The sequence below is a fragment of the Emys orbicularis genome, chromosome 1 (assembly GCF_028017835.1).
Source record: "Emys orbicularis isolate rEmyOrb1 chromosome 1, rEmyOrb1.hap1, whole genome shotgun sequence".
NCBI classification, from domain to species: domain Eukaryota; kingdom Metazoa; phylum Chordata; order Testudines; family Emydidae; genus Emys; species Emys orbicularis.
Genome location: NC_088683.1, coordinates 114,131,801 through 114,147,879, shown reverse-complemented (window position 1 = coordinate 114,147,879; position 16,079 = coordinate 114,131,801). Strand labels below are relative to the sequence as shown.

The following is a 16,079-nucleotide window of genomic DNA, read 5'->3' as shown; positions in this document are numbered from 1 at the left end:
TCTCTATTCTGTGTAGGGTGGGTGGGAAGCAGAAGCTTTTGTGGCTCCTTGTTTATAGTATAAGAATTACAGTTATTTTCTTGTCCCTCCCATTCCCTTTTATCATCACCATACTTTTTCTACCTTCCTTGTCAGATTATACGGCAGAAGAAAAATCTATCTATTGTATTTAATAGGATGCCAATCACTGTAGTTGCTAGGACCCAATAATACCACTTAGCATGTTTGTGGTAGTTACATTATGTTCAAAGCACTTTGGAATCATTCGCTAATGAATACTCACAGTGAGGCAAATGTGTATTATTATCTCTATAAACTGAGACTGAGAGGTTAAATGACTTGTCCCAGGCCAGCCTTAGCCACTAGACACTGCTGTCTCTTCACTGCATTATTTTGTATTCTAATACTTGCTCTATTATTTTAGAATTTGCACATTTTGTTGCCCCAACAAATCTCTCTGGAGGATTGTAAGGATGGTACCATTGAGTATAATACAAGCTCCCCTTAGTGGAGGTTAAATTTACCTGGTGCAGGGTGCCAACACGAGGCCAGTGCATGGCTTATGTCCTCTGCTTAGGGCCTCAGGTCAATGGAAATCTTCAGTGGGCTTTGGATCAGGCTCTTCTGCCTTATGTTGAGGGCTTCAAAGGGACTGAAGTGGTGCAGAGGCCCATGCTGGCCCTCAGCACAGGGGTGAATTTCATCTGGAGAGATTCCCAGTAGAAAATGATGATTAGATACATTCGCACACCAATATTGCGCAACAAAAGAGACTCAAACGTCACAACAAAATGCAGAAGGGTATGCCATGGCACGGGAAGCCATCTTCATGTTGTGACCCCCTTTGAGCCGAGCAGTTAGCCAAATGCAGCGTGTTGCAGATTGTTCCAGTTAGCAGTAGAAATTGGTAATAGGTATTTCTTTGATGCAGTCCTGTTTATTTACAAAGTCCTGTTTCCATGAGCACAGGAAGAGCCAAAGAGGAGACAGTGTCCTTTCTTACAGGGCCAACCCTCGTTCAGTCAGCACCCTGACCCCAAACCTCTCTCTTGGCTTCTCCTGGGGGCCACACCCTGTGCTTGCAGGCAGTGTCTGCTTGGCTTTCTTTCTGCTTCTCTCTCTCTGTGTCTTCTGCTTCTCTTACACACAGCCCCTTATCCCCAGAGGCCACTCAAGCCAATCTGCTGCCCTAAGCAAAACTTCATTGTGCTGTCCCCCTCCTACCTTCTTAGAAGTTTGCAGCAGGAACCCACTCCCCATCCACCCCCTGCAACTCTCCCCTGGCCTCCTCCAGCCCCTGGGGCCAGAACCTTCCAGCCCCCTGCAACCTTTCCCCTGGAGCTGCTCAGCTCAACTACAACAGGACCTGGGCTTCCCCCACCCAGCCCTCTGCACCATCCTAGCCTGCCCCCCCCCCAGCCCTGCCCCCTGCACACTCCATCCCCAACCCTCACCCCCTGCCTGGCCCCCAGCACCCTCTGCACCTCCCACCTGCCCCCCGGCCCTGCACCTTTCCAGATGAGCTCTTCACTGTTGGGTTTGTAATATGGGGCAGGTGGGGAACAGGTGCGGAGAAGTTTGCATGACTTGCTGAAGGCTGCACAACGAGTCAGTCTATGAGCGTTCAGGAGGATGTGGCTCATAGTCCTATGTCCCTATCCCACTGTTTTGGGCAAAGAGCAACTTTTCCCTCTACTTTCTCCTCAGAGGTACCAGCAGGAGCTTTGTCCAACCCACCGGTCCCATTTAATCTGAGATCAGCTGGGACTGAGAGTGTCATTCCCACCCCTCCAACCCATGCAGTAACTGTGAGCAGCGATGGGGAAGATTGACAACACGTCTGTGGAGCTGAATTCGCCCTCCGAGGTGAAGCAGGCAGCCATTGAGGAATTTGAGCCAATCGCCCAAGGAGATGGAAGCACCAAGAAGATGAAGGAGCTCCCAGACAGAGGTTCTTGGAAGGGCAAATTTGACTTCCTGCTGTCCTGCGTGGGCTATGCCATTGGGCTGGGCAATGTCTGGCGGTTTCCATATCTCTGTGGCAAGAATGGAGGAGGTGAGCATAGAATGCTAAACACATGTTTTCCTTTATATCAGCCTCCACCCAAGGGTGTAGTTAGTGCTTTGAAATTTGTCTGCACACTGACTGATTCTTTTCCCTCCCGTCCTGCCCTCAGTGTACCCACGATTCACCACATCAGATATACTGAGGCAGCATAAGCCAATTGCCAGTGAGATCAGGAAGAAATCATAGTCATGCTTTGCATTTCCATACAGCAGCGTCTTTCACCCACGGATGGATCGTAGGGGCATGAATGAGTTAAGCCTCACAACACAGCTGTGAGAGAAGTTAGTATTACTATCCCCATTTTACAGGTGAAGAAACTGAGGTACAGAGAGGTTAAGTAACTTAAATAAATAAATGGAGATATCCCATCTCCTAGAACTGGAAGGGACCTTGAAAGGTCATCGAGTCCAGCCCCCTGCCTTAACTAGCAGGACCAAGTACTGATTTTGCCCCAGATCCCTAAGTGTCCCCCTTGAGGATTGAACGCACAACCCTGGGTTTAGCAGGCCAATGCTCAAACCACTGAGCTATCCCTCCCCCCCATTGACTTAACAATGGTCACTGAGGAATTCTGTGGCACAGCTGGAAATAGAGCCCTTCTCTTCATGTATCCAGTGTCTTGCTAAATGCTATCACTTCTTACTCTTCAATTCCTCTAAAATCCCTCTTTTCCTCACTGCCCCCTTGGCCTCACCTTGGTCATCTCTTAAAATGTGTGAGAGTGATGGTCTGATGGAAGCAGGGCACTGGACTAGGAATCAAGGGAACTGGATTCAATTCCCCACTCAGCCACAGACTCCTGTGACTTTGACAAGTCACATAATCTACCCTGTGCCTCCATTCTGTCTCTATAAACTGGGGCTATTTGTACTAGCTGGGCTCACAGGGATAAAATCCATCAGTGATTGAGGCACTAAGATACTCCAGTGATGGTGGTCATAGAAGTACCCAGATGGCCTCGATTTTCTGTAGTCCTCTCCTCCCTCCCCACCATTTTGTCAAAGCTCTGCTGCTAATGTCACCTTCCTCTCTCACTGCTTCATCCATGTCACTCACTTTCTCCACTTGTCTCACTGGCTTTCCATCCCTTACCATGTCCAGGTCAAACTACTCCTCCTCACCTCCAACGCTACCAATAATCTCAGCTCCAGCTGTCACTAGGTTCACATTTCCTCCTACTTCCTTCCCCACCCTCTTCACTTCCCCCACTCCATCTTCTTTTCCCAGTCTTGATTTCCCCACTCCAGTCATGCTGCCCCCTGTGTTTGAAAAGCCTTCCCTTCCTAGGCCACCAGTCTTCTTTTCCCTCTCCTTTAAATTCCACCTAAAAACTCACTTCCTCTTTGACCTGCTTGTCCTTCTCATGAGCTCTCTCCCCCACCCCTTCCTTACTGTACTGTTGTCCCAGGTCTGATATTGCCTTTGTGTTTCATCTAGTTTGCATGTTGGGAAAAGAGACCTGTCCAACTGATCACAGGTGTCCTGACTCCCTGGCCCCTACACTAACCACTAGACAATACTCTGCCCATGAAATTCCACCACAGCACATTATCAAATCATAGAAATGTAGGGCTGGAAGGGACCTCAAGAGGTCATCTAGTGCAGGGGTTCTCAACCTTTTTCTTTCTGAGGCTCCTCCTAACATGCTATCAAAACTCCATGGCCCAGCTGTGCCACAACTGTTTTTGTGCATATAAAAGCCAGGGCTGGTGTCAAGGGATAGCAAGCAGGCAGGGCCGGCTCCAGGCACCAGCCCAGCAAGCAGGTGCTTGGGGCGGCCAAGGGGAAGGGGCGGCACGTCGGGCTGTTCGGCGGCAATTCGGAGGTGGGTCCCTCTCGGAGAGAAGCACCTGCCACCGAATTACCGCCGAAGAAGAAAGCGGCGCGGTGGAGCTGCCGCGGGATTGCCACCGATCGCAATTGCGATTGCAGCTTTTTTTTTTTTCCCCCCCTGCCGCTTGGGGCGGCAAAAACCCTGGAGCCGGGCAATTGCCCAGGGCCCCACACTACAGCGGAGACCACAAAGCTAAGTTACTCAGGCTTTGGCTTCAGCCCTGGGTGGTGGGGCTCGGGGCCCCTGGCTGCAGTCCTGCGCAGTGGGGCTTTGGCTTTCTGCCCTGGGCCCTAAGAAGTCTACCACTGGCCATGCTTGGCGGACCCCCTGAAACCTGTCCGTCCATCCCCGTTCCATCCCCCCCGGTGGCCCCAGACCTCTGGTTGAGAGCCAATGGTCTAGTGCAACCCCTTGCACCAAGGCAGAACCAAGTAAACCTAGACCATCCCTGACAGGTCTTTGTCTAACCTGTTTTTAGACAAACTCTAAAGATGGGGATTCCACAACCTCCCCTGGAAGTCTATTCCAGTGCTTAACTACCCTTATTGTTAGAAAATTCTTCCTAATAGCTAACTGTAAGGGGTTGGACTCACCCCTGCAGCGCCTCCTGCTGGTTATCCTGGGAATTAGCTCAATCCAGCCCGGAGCACCCTCTGCAGGCCAGTGATCCGCATTGTCACTACTGGCCCCCGTATCCCTCCCAGGACTCCAGTGCCCCTTTAATTGGGATGCTGCCCCCTGGCAGTACCCCACAGATCTGGGTCTCCCCTCCCTGGGGAACCCCCACCCACTATCCCCACCTCACCTCAGTACCAGGCCACTGCCAGTCACTATCAACTCCCCGCTCCCTGGGGCAGACTGCAGTATCAGCCACTCATCACTGACAAGGGGGGTTTGGACCTGCTGCCTTGGCCTACCTCTGGGCTGCCCTCTGCAACCCCCAGTACCTTTGGCCCAATGCTAGGCCACAGCCTGGTGCTTTCCAGGCTGGAGCTCCCCAGCTCTTCTGCCTTTCCCCAGCCCTACTCCTCTCAGGTACCCTGTCTCAAGCTCCCTGCAGCCAGGCCCTTCTCTCTCTGACTGCAGAGAGAGACTGCCTTCTTGCTCCTGGCTCAGGCCTTTATAGGGCCAGCTGGGCTCTGATTGGGGCATGGCCCAGCTGCAGCTGCTTCCCCCAATCAGCCCAGGTCTTTCCTTCCACAGCCCCAGCCCTCTGCAGGGCTGGCTTTAACCCTTCTCCCAGGGCTATTTCAGGTCCTCCCAGGTAGGAGCGGGTGTCCACCCTGCTACATAACCTAACACAATTAGGTGCGCTATGAGCTTTTACAGCTTCCTCTGAAGTATCAGGCACCGACTACTGTTGGCGACCAGGTGAGGTGGCCCAGGTGTCTCTCCCTTCTGTTCCTGTTTTCTTATGTCAATTCCTAGGGAATAACGGTTTTATGGGGAAGTACTGAGAGACGGGAGAGGTGGCTTTTATTGCTGGTTCTGCCACATGGTAGGTGCATGATCTCAGACAAGTCAGGGCACCTCAGCATGGCTGTTTCTTCATAACTAAATTGGAGATAATAATAGATACCTCAGGGGTGTTATGAGGCTAAAATAATTCCTCTCTGCAAAACATGCTGAGCCCCGAGGAGGGAAGTGCCAAGTGCTATTGTTAGTGTTACAAATCCAGCACTATATGATCTCTAACACAGCAGGGGCAGGGACGCAGAGCAATCCAGCAGGATGTCCAGAAAATGCTGGATGAGCCTAGCAAATTTGCCAGTTGACATAAGAAATGTTGCTCTCAGAAAATGTAAAGTTGTGCGCTGTGCCTGCGTACTTTCAAGGCCCCATGCTGCTGGTCCATGCAGGCTGTTCCATTGCTGTCTACATCAGTCACTCCTCTGGTCCTCTTCCAGTCTGGCTGCCAACAAGCAACTGTTTCTGCAGCCTGCCACAGTGAGCAGCAGTGGAGGCTGCTGACGTCTGAAAATAAGCAGGCAAAGGGACACACAAAGCACTGCTCAGAGCCAATTGAAAGCAGAGAGGAAGGATCAGTCAGCATCTGACTCAGAACCAGGTAGGCAACGCCTGCCCCACCGAGGCTGAGGCACCTCCACTGCTGAGCAGACAGTGGGTGGAACTCCAATTATATATCCGCACGTGCAATGTTGAAAGCAAAGTTGTGTGGGCTGCTTCCATTACGCACAGGCAAATTGAATGGAATGACAATATTGTCGCTTCACTTACTGCTGTCATATCAGATCAACCCCCACTCGATTTAATCTGTATTGTAATCAGGGATACAGTGAGGGTGAGATTCATCCGAGGTGGACATACCCTTAGCACTCAATGTAGCTCAGTAGGTCCTAACAATTGTCTGATGAGAAATTTAGACTGTGCATACCTGATAGTGAATGTTTCTTTAACTGCCTATGAATGGCACTTGACCTTGATTAAGGCTACAAGCAAAAACATATTGGTGCTTTTATATCCTGGTAATTAATCAGTGGGCAGTGGTGGCCATTTTATTTACTAATTATTAGTAGTATTTGTTTGTATCACATTAGTGCCTAGAGGCTCCAACCAAGATTGGGGCTGCATTGTGCCAGGTGCGGTACAAACCCGGTCCCTGTTCCAAAGAGCTAAATCTAAATAGAGAAGGCAAACAAGGCAAGGGGAGTAAGGAACGATTATTTTCATCCCCAAGAGACTGACTTGCCCCAGATCACACTGGAACGGAACCCAGATCTCCTGAGTTCCACCCCTGTTTTTGTGCTCAAAATTCAGTGAGCTCATTTTTAGTTCTACCAACATTTCTCCAAATCATTTCAGCCCAGGGTGTAATTTTCCTCCCAGAATGTTATAATAGGGTGGCCAATGACGCATCCCCAGAATACAGGACATCGCCTTGTTTGTCTCCACCACTTCCTGTGTGACCCTGCCCCAGCCTGCGTGACCTCACACACTGCAGGGGTGGAGCAGCACATTCTGCACAATGGTGTCCTCTGTGCGTGATACTGGTTTTATATCAGTACCGGACAGGGGACAAACCATACAAATCTGGATGGCCCGGCCAAAAACCAGACAAATGGCCTGCCTGTGTCATAAGCGCCTGATTATAGAGGCCTTCCTCAGCTGGTGGCCTCACCAGAGTGGCTATGTAATTAGAGACATGCCAGAGCTGTGGGCCTCAGATCAAGCCTTAGGTCTGAATTTGAATTTCCCCCCAATACAAGGGGTGTTTGTATCTGCTGATCTAGGTCAGCCCATCACAGAGAGAGGAATGTAAGCCCTGTAGGGCAGGGACCACTTGTGGTTACCTGTGTGTATAGCACCTTCCCCGACAGGGCCCCGATCATGGTTTGTGATGTCTAGGATCTACCACAATATGAATAAATACTAATAGCCTTGGAGATTGGATCAGACCTTTCCCAAAGTTCTTGGAAGGCTTGACTCTGATTTCTGGCTTGCGGGCGTTCATTGCTAGCTAGAATGCTGTAGAGGGTGCTGATTGGCACATTTCTATAACAGCGTTGGAGAGGTTTTTTTAAGTCAAGATGTTGTTGAATATAAGCCGGCACTTTTTGCCAGCTGGGAGTTAAGCTCACAGCCGTCAAGCTGCTTGCCCACAGCACACTGACCGTGTGCCCCTGCCACCTGCTTCCAACTTATGTTCCTGAATCACTGCCCTAGACCCATGTAAAGGAGCTTGAAGCCAACTTCCCCCTGTGGGGCTCAGCTGTCTATCCAGCTCCCGTTGGGCCTCAGCTGTTTTACCCACTGACTCAGCAGTCCTGACTGATGTGATGTGCCTCTGCAGAGCCATCCCTAGTGGTTTGATGGAGCCCAATACTGTCAGAGATGGACCCAGCCACAGTGATCCATGATTTCAGGTTGTCCAGGTTTGATTATTGCAAACCCCTATACCTGAGACTGAAGATGCAAATTCTGGGGGGGAAAAGACCCAGCTAATCCAGAACGCAGCAGCCCTCTGCTGAGTGACCCTGCGAGGCGAGAGTGTATCACTGCAGTGCTCCAGTCATGTCACTCCCTCCTCGTTAAACAGAGTGCCCGTTCAAAGTCATGGTGCAAATCTTCAGAGCTCAGGGGGTTGGGTCTGAGGTAGCTGAGCAACCACCACTCTCTCCACAATCAGGACCCTCTGTGACAGCATCCATCCTAAGGACAATGGAGCTCTCTACAACCTGTGTTAGACCTGCGAAAGCTGGAGTCTGAGCTTTCTCAACAGCCATCCTATGGCTGCAGAACTGCCTTCCTCAAGAAATCCGACTGACCTCAAATCTCGCTGCCGGCGGGTCCAGCTGCAAGTCCCAGCTGGTTTGCCCTAGCTTTTCTGCAATAATAACACAATAGCTAACAAATGAACTAATGGCTAATGCCAAAGACTCCTGTCTGCTGTTGGGCTGGTGGGGAGAGAGAGAACAAATTGCCCATGAACTACCAGTTCCTGTTTCTGTTTTCTTGCCTTGGTCTCAGATATCACATTGATGAGTGTGGTATAAATATCTAGACCAATAAGTCAGATCAGCACATGGGTGATGGGGCAGAGGGTGATGGGGATGTGAGAAAGAAGAAGTGATAGAGAAAGATACAGTCCAAATAGTAATTGAACAGCCACCATGGAACAACCCTTGTTCACTATCGAACAGGGGGATCAAAGCTGGGGGTGGCATTGAGAACTGGAGCTGGAGCAGAGCATTGGGACTGCAATGTGAGCCCGGGGATTTGTGCAGTAATTGTGAGCTGAGCTTTACATTTCTTGGGGAGAAGAGGTGGCCAGGGCCCCAAAAAGTCTTGTGGTGATGAGACCTTGCAGAACCTGCTGCTAACAGCTGTTTGTTCTTCCAGGGGCCTTCTTGATTCCCTATTTTCTGACGCTGGTGTTTGCTGGGATTCCTCTCTTCCTGCTGGAGACAGCTCTCGGCCAGTATACCTCTGTTGGCGGATTGGGGGTCTGGAAATTAGCGCCCATGTTCAAAGGTACTGTACTGTAAGTCCATGATGCTGATGCCATATATCTAGCTTTACAGCTGAAACCATTTACTGGAATGGGAAGCAACACCTCAGGGACTGAGACATAAGCCCTTGGGGAATGGGTGGTGAGTCCCTGGAGACTGTTATATCTGATTTATGGTGTTTGCAGGGTCCCCTTCACCATGGTGTCTAGGCATCAGTAACACTCCAGCTCTCTGTTTGAATGACCTTTGATAGTGACAAAACACTCAGGTAGACAACACTGCCTTGATGGAGGCAAACGACTGAACGGAGCCACGTGGCACATCAGGATTGTACTTAAAATGAGATGCAGTAAGTTGGTGGGGAGGACTGTGCTACTCTGTACCAGCAGAACCCTGTTTACTGTACATAGAAGGTTGGCTCTCCCCCAGTTGGGTGTAAACCTGTTGTTGTTGTGTTCACAGTAACAACATACGAGAGGCTAGTGGTGAATTAAAATAAGTGTTTTTATTAAGAGAGACTAATTCAACTACAGGAGCAGGCAGAGACACAGCTGGTTCCCCCTCTTTGGTTTTCATAGAGCTCCACACATACAACTCTGCTAGCAGGATACTGAAAGACACCACCATTCAATCTTTGAAACATGGGAGAGAGGCATAACATCCGAACAAGCCTTCATTTGCTGATCAGTGAACTTGAGGCACCGTGCACTGTCACTTACTGATCTCTGTGAGATGATTCACATTTCCTAGGTGTACAAACCTTCGCCTCTCCTCTGTGCAGTCACTTCTCGGCTTGCCGTCCCCACTTCAGCACAGGAGGCTTGTATCCATCTGCTCAATACAACTCCATAGACTTTGAATTGCTTGTGTTGAGCATGCTCTGTTTCTTCTCTCCTAGGAGTGGGCCTGGCTGCTGTGGTTCTCTCGTTCTGGGTGAATGTCTATTACATTGTCATCATTGCCTGGGCACTGTACTATCTCTTCAACTCTTTCACTGCGGTGAGTTTCAGCCATTTCTATAAACCTTAATTGGCTCTGTGTAATTTTGGCAGTTCCTGTTTCTCTCGTGAAATGTGGAGTTTAACATATTCTTTGCTGTTTGTGCCATGAAATATACAACATACAGTTTACAAATTGTGCAAAGGGGCTCGCTTAATGTTGCTGCTGGATCTGTTGCTGAGACATCCTATGACATCAACTGTTCTGCATTACTGTGTGCTGTGTTCTTTTAGGGGATATGTTCCTGTTAGAAATCTTAGAAATCTGTCCCTCTGCCCCACAGCCTTTCACATTCTCCTTTCTGTCTATCACAGTCAGAGAGCACCAGTCACGGTAATAGCAACGTGGTTGTAAAATGGCTTATTCATGAGATTGTCTCATTACCATGGGTTTGGTTGTGAACTTAATTAGACCCCATTTACGCTGCTCCCACTCCATTGATTCCAGTGGAAAAGCACTTAAGCACGTGCTTACATCTATCCCCTAAACAGGACAGCATTTAAGCAAATGACTTCTAGCATAGGCTTAAGTCCCATTGACTGCAACGGGATGCGTTCCTGAATCGGGGCCTTGTACCAGTGTATACGAGATCAGAATGAAGCCTCGAGACTGAAGTACATTTCTTCACAACTGAACCATTCTTATCAATCTAAAGGCGGAGAAGAGCTCCCTTAGCAACCCATAGACATAAAGATATCTAATTCCATGGGTCCTGTGGGATTCTATTTCGTTTAGACCCGCCTGCTAAAATGCTGTGCATGTATCATCGTTCAGTCCAGATTCAGCTTTTATTTGATTATGTTTTCCAGCATCTGTGAAGCCATTTGTCAAAATGTTCTTGTGTGTAGTCTCCAGTGCCTTCCGAACACCTGCAGTATTTGTTGTTCTCTCTTAACCCCACACTAGCAATTTGTACAAGTGTCAGTTGTTGTGGTCCAGGTAGATCCCCTACATATTCCTGAACAAGACTTTACAACATGGGTGGGCAAACTACGGCCCGCGGACCAGATCCGGCCCATCAAGGCTTTCGATCTGGCCCGTGGGATTGCCAGCCCAGTGGTGCAGCAGGGCTAAGGCAGGCTCCCTGCCTGCCCTGGCCCCACGCCACTCCTGGAAGTGGCTGGAACCACGTCCCTGCAGCCCCTGGGGGAGGGGAGGAGCAGAGGGCTCCGAGCGCTGCCCTTGCCTGCAGGCACCGCTTCTCGCAGCTCCCATTGGCTGGGAACGGGGAACCGCAGCCAATGGGAGCTTCGGGGGTGGTACCCACAGGCAAGGGCAGCGTGTGGTGGAGCCACCTGCCCCTCCCCCAGGAGCCACTGCTGGACATGCTGGTCACTTCCGGGAGTGGCGCAGGGCCAGGGCAGGCAGGGAGCCTGCCTTAGCCCTATCGCACGCTGCTGTCACCCCGGAGCCGCTCGAGATAAGTGGCGTTGGGCTGGAGCCTGCACTCCAAACCCCTCCTGCACGCCAACCCCCTGCCATGAGGCCCCTAGCCCCCTGCCACACCCCTCCTGTACCCCAACCCCTTGCCCTTAGCCCCTTCCTGCACACTGCACCCCCTCCCACACCCTGCACTCTCTCCTGCACCCCAACCCCCTGCCCCAGCCCTACTTTCATGGCCCTGCATACAATTTCCCCACCCAGATGTGGCCCTCAGGCCAAAATGTTTGCCCATCCCTGCTTTACAACCACAAAAGAAGAGTCTGCACCCAGAGGATGCGTCCCAGCTTTCATCCTGATCCCACTACACCTTGGAACTGGACTTTGGGAGTTCAGTCTGTGCTGCCTACGCACCCAATAAAGCTGATCATTATGTGCCTCAATGTAGAAGATCAGTGATTTGATTCAAGGAGCTCATAGCTATCAGAGCCACACCATCAGTTTCTTTAAATTAATTGGAGATGGGTCTGAATCAAAATCTCAGACTGGAGCATCCCTAAAATTTGGGTCAAGGGGGTGTTAAATCAGATCCTGGTCTGAATTTTGCAGCTTGGGCCCACCTCTAGAGTAAGATAAAGTGGGACAAAAATAAATAAATACCATGCAATCCCCCACCCCTGCCACACCAGAAACTCCTTAATCATAGTTCTACCCGGAGCTATTCCTCCCTGGGATTGTGCCACTGAAGTGAATAGACCAGGGATGAATATGGTCAGTTGCCTCAGGCTCCCAGGGCTCTGGCTGTGGGGCTATAAAATTGCACTGTAGATGTTTGGACTTAGGCTGGAACTTGGGCCCTGAGACCCTCCTGCCTTCTGGGGTCTCAGAGCCCAGGTTCCAGCCCGAGCCCAAATATCTACACTGCTATTTTTAGCCACACATGAACCTGACTCAACTGAGCATCAGGGACCTGACTCAATTGACCCAGGCTCTGCGACTCAGTGCCGTGGGTTTTTCATTGCAGTGTAGACATGCCCTAACACACCAAGTCAGTAAAGTACATGCTAAATCAGCCATTATTTGTAATGGGCCCTAAGTGAGTGTTTAAGTGCTTTGCTGAATAGGGAGGGACGTGAGCACACACAGAAGTGCTTTGTTGAATTGGGGCATTAATCCTGACTTTTCAAGTGCAATACAGATTGGTTTTTTAATCCTATAAATCTAGGTACAAATAATATTTCAAACTCAAACCATATGTTTATTTTTTGTTCAATAAATCAAACCATTAGTTGCAGGTGAGGCTAACAAAAAGCTACAGTTACTATAAATATGCTATCCCTCAACCTATGAACTTTTGAGATCTAATGATGAAAAGCAACATGAGAGTGCCTGGTTTAATTAATAGCTATTGATTAGTGACAAGCAATTTTAAATACTTAATATTTAAGCAATTAATGTCATTTTATTAAAGTTTTAGTATTGCCCTAATCATAGCCTGATATTATTTCAAGGAGTACTTTGGCTAATACTCTGGAAAGTGACTAGCAAGTCTGGCTGCTGAGCTCCTGGCCTCTGACATTCAGACCCCTTTCAAGTGTCTCAAGATGGGTTCCCAAACATCTGGGCACCAAACATCACTAACTAATCACCATTTCCATCGACTAATTCTACCAAGAAGATAAAGTGTGTGTGTGTGTGCGCGCGCACATATTTCATTTTAATATATATGTATTTATCCAATCTCCAAAAAAGATACTTCTTTTTAAATTGCAGTGAACCTGCTGTTCCTTATCCGGGAGTCATATAGAGCAAAATGTGAATAAATCACTTTTCAATAGAGCAAAACCTCCTTCTGAAAGTAAGATAATTTTACAAGAAATTTTGTGCCAATATTAAGATGCATCACAAACATTCCAGACCATATACCTGCCCATATGCGGCACTAGGAACTATGTGCAAAATTACTTTGGGATCCTGTAGGCCTGTCTCAACCATTTGGATCAAAGAATCAGTCCCTGTGACTGAATGCTGGATGCTTTATATGGGCTCAGAATTCTGCTTTTCCTTATATAGGGCCTGATCTAAAGCCTATGAAGACCTTGGAAAGACTACTGTTGACTACAATGGCCTTGGGATCAGGCCCATTGTACATTTAGTGGCATAGGCTGTTATATTTGGGGTAGATAATTTCAATAGAAAACTAGATAAATCATTCCAGAAAAGCCTTCAGATGAAGTTAATAAAATTGGACAAAGTATGGACGTCTCTCTGAAGCCATTGATGTAATATTGTTTTAATAGTATTAAGTTTATAAATAAGGTTTAATCTTTCACGTAAACTTTGATCTTTTGTGGTGATTGGGCATAAATATTTTACCTGGTCCTTAACTTATATTGGCACAGGCTCATATGCCCAACAGCCCTCCTTCCATCATAACTTTGAGATGCCTACAGAGCCCTCTCCATCACATCTTCACATTCTCTGCCGTCCATCCAGCACATCCTTGCCTTCCCAAGCACGACCTCACATTCTTCACAGTTCCCCAGGGATGCCCTGGCATTCCCTCTACGCTCCCCACTGGTGCACCCTCATGTTCCCAATGCACAGACATCCGTGCATCCTTGCATTCCCCACAGTCCCACTCGGGTGCTTCTGGCTATTCACCCCCAGGACATCCTTGTCTTCCCTACAGTACATCTCAGAGCCTATTCACATTCCTCACAGTTCCTCAGGTACATCCTAGTGTTCTTCCCAGGTCCCCAGCATGCCCTCATGTTACACATGGGCTCTGGCACGGTCCTCCTTTCCCTACAGTTGTCTGCCCAGTACATACTCATATTCCCAATATCCTTGCGATCCCCAACCTCCACAACATGACCTTGGGATCTCCATTCCTCATGTTCCCCACAGTTCCCCTATCACATCCTTGAGCTCTCCCACCCCCTATGTCTACATGTTCCCCACAATCCCCCAAGCATGTCCTGATGCTACCTGCAGTCCTCATGTTCTATAGGTCCCTTCTACCACCCAATGCATTTTCACATTCCTACAGTCACCCACATTCCCCACACCAATATGGCTTCACAGTCCCACCCCCTACTTGGTACATCCTTGCACTTCTGCAACTCCCCTTTGCCATGCCCTCATGACTTCAGCTACCTATCCCTGTGTTTCCATATTCCCCCCACACACCTCAGATATCTTTATGTTCCAACAGTCACCCTGCCCACCCGGCCTCACATTCTAGTTTCTCCACCCACCCAGCCTTCTGTTTACACAGCCCCCCAGAACATTCTTACATTCCTACCCTGCCCCCCAACCCGCCTCATGTTTCCACACCCCCTGAATACCACCTACTCTCGAGGAAGTCCTCACATTCCCTCACCACAACCCACAGAATATCCTGTTGTTAGAATGTGACTTTTTAATTCAAATGGAGACGGGAGCAGCTTAAAAAACAAGTATGTTCTAAATCATAACAGGGCAATGAAGCAGGTATAAATGACTGACAGAAGAGAGCATTTTGAGAACAGAACTGAGCCATGCTTCCCTAATTGTATCCTCCCCTTCCTCTTCCCATTAGGATCTGCCATGGCAAAGCTGTGGCAATGCCTGGAACACAGAGAGATGCTTTTCCAACTACTCCCTCAATGATACCACCAACCTGACCAGCGCTGTGACCGAGTTCTGGGAGTACGTCTCCAGCCTAAGTCAGGTTTCACCACTGCAGGGACCATCTCATCAATTCATGGGGGCTTCTTGTTCATCCATTTGAGAGTAGCTTTGAAAGATTCTGTTGGAGGCATGAAATTGTTCCTCAGACCGTGCTGAATGGGTGCTCTCTGTCTCCTGAGGAGGCATTCCTGCTAAATGTCCGGTTCGTGTGCAGTTAAACCTTCAGACAGAGCAAGGAGGGTCAAAACACCTCCCATCATCCATCCTTCTTCCTTCAGGCCCTCACACTAGATCTCATATTCTTTCTGACCTTCATGCCTTTTGCCAATGTTTGGGCTCACACCCACCTTTTGTGCCCTCTGCCCGCATCTGGGCTCGCCCCCATCCTTCGTTCCTTCTGCCTGTGTCTGGAATCTCAAATCATTCAGTCGCTGTAGATTATTCTTTTTTCTAATTCCGTGTCTTTTGTCTGCAGGAGGAACATGCACCAGATCTCTGGTGGTCTGGGGGAGCCAGGTAACATCCGCTGGCCCCTAGCAGGAACTCTTGCTTTAGCATGGGTTCTGGTCTATTTCTCCATCTGGAAAGGAGTAGAGTGGACTGGAAAGGTACTTTGTAATAATCAAGCGATACAGTGTTGCCTTTTATTACTGTACTCATCTCTCATGGTGAAATGTCCTCCAGATTCAATTTTGAGTGCCTGTAATTAGGGTTTACTGTGTTTCAAGGAAGAATTGGAGTGTGTGCCATTAAATTCTTTACCTTTCACAGTGGTAAAAATTGCCACAGGAGTTATGGTATTCTAAGCATAGAGAATACTTCTTAACCGTAGCATCTCCGGACTGAGTATTGAACTTTCAGACTTTTGGAAAGATTTAAGCCAAGCTTTTGAAAAAATGACTTTCAAAACCCAACTTGAAACACCATAAAGGGGTCTTTGCCCTTCCCTGAGCACCCGCTCTCTGAAACACAGGTCATTTTAGGGGATCAGAAATTGAGCATCCAGAATCACTGGTCTCTTGTCACCTCATACTTTGAGTTTTGAGGATGACCCTCGAAACAGAAACATATTGCTATTTCCTAGTGTATAACATTACAGACCAGTACCATAAAAAAGAAACACCTGAGAAATTGCTTAGTTTGGTAAAATGGT

At 48.7% G+C, this 16,079-nt stretch overlaps 1 protein-coding gene across 1 annotated transcript in view; it reads left to right on the top strand.

The window, feature by feature from the left end:
* The first annotated feature begins 1,818 nt into the window (after nt 1-1,818).
* Nucleotides 1,819-16,079, top strand: part of LOC135881299 (sodium- and chloride-dependent GABA transporter 1-like) — a 35,432-nt gene continuing 21,171 nt past the window's right edge. Inside the window, exons 1-5 of the mRNA XM_065407946.1 lie at nt 1,819-2,056; nt 8,763-8,894; nt 9,771-9,871; nt 14,835-14,944; nt 15,402-15,534. Of these exons, the coding sequence (XP_065264018.1) occupies nt 1,819-2,056; nt 8,763-8,894; nt 9,771-9,871; nt 14,835-14,944; nt 15,402-15,534 (714 nt within the window). The remainder of the gene's footprint in view (nt 2,057-8,762; nt 8,895-9,770; nt 9,872-14,834; nt 14,945-15,401; nt 15,535-16,079) is intronic.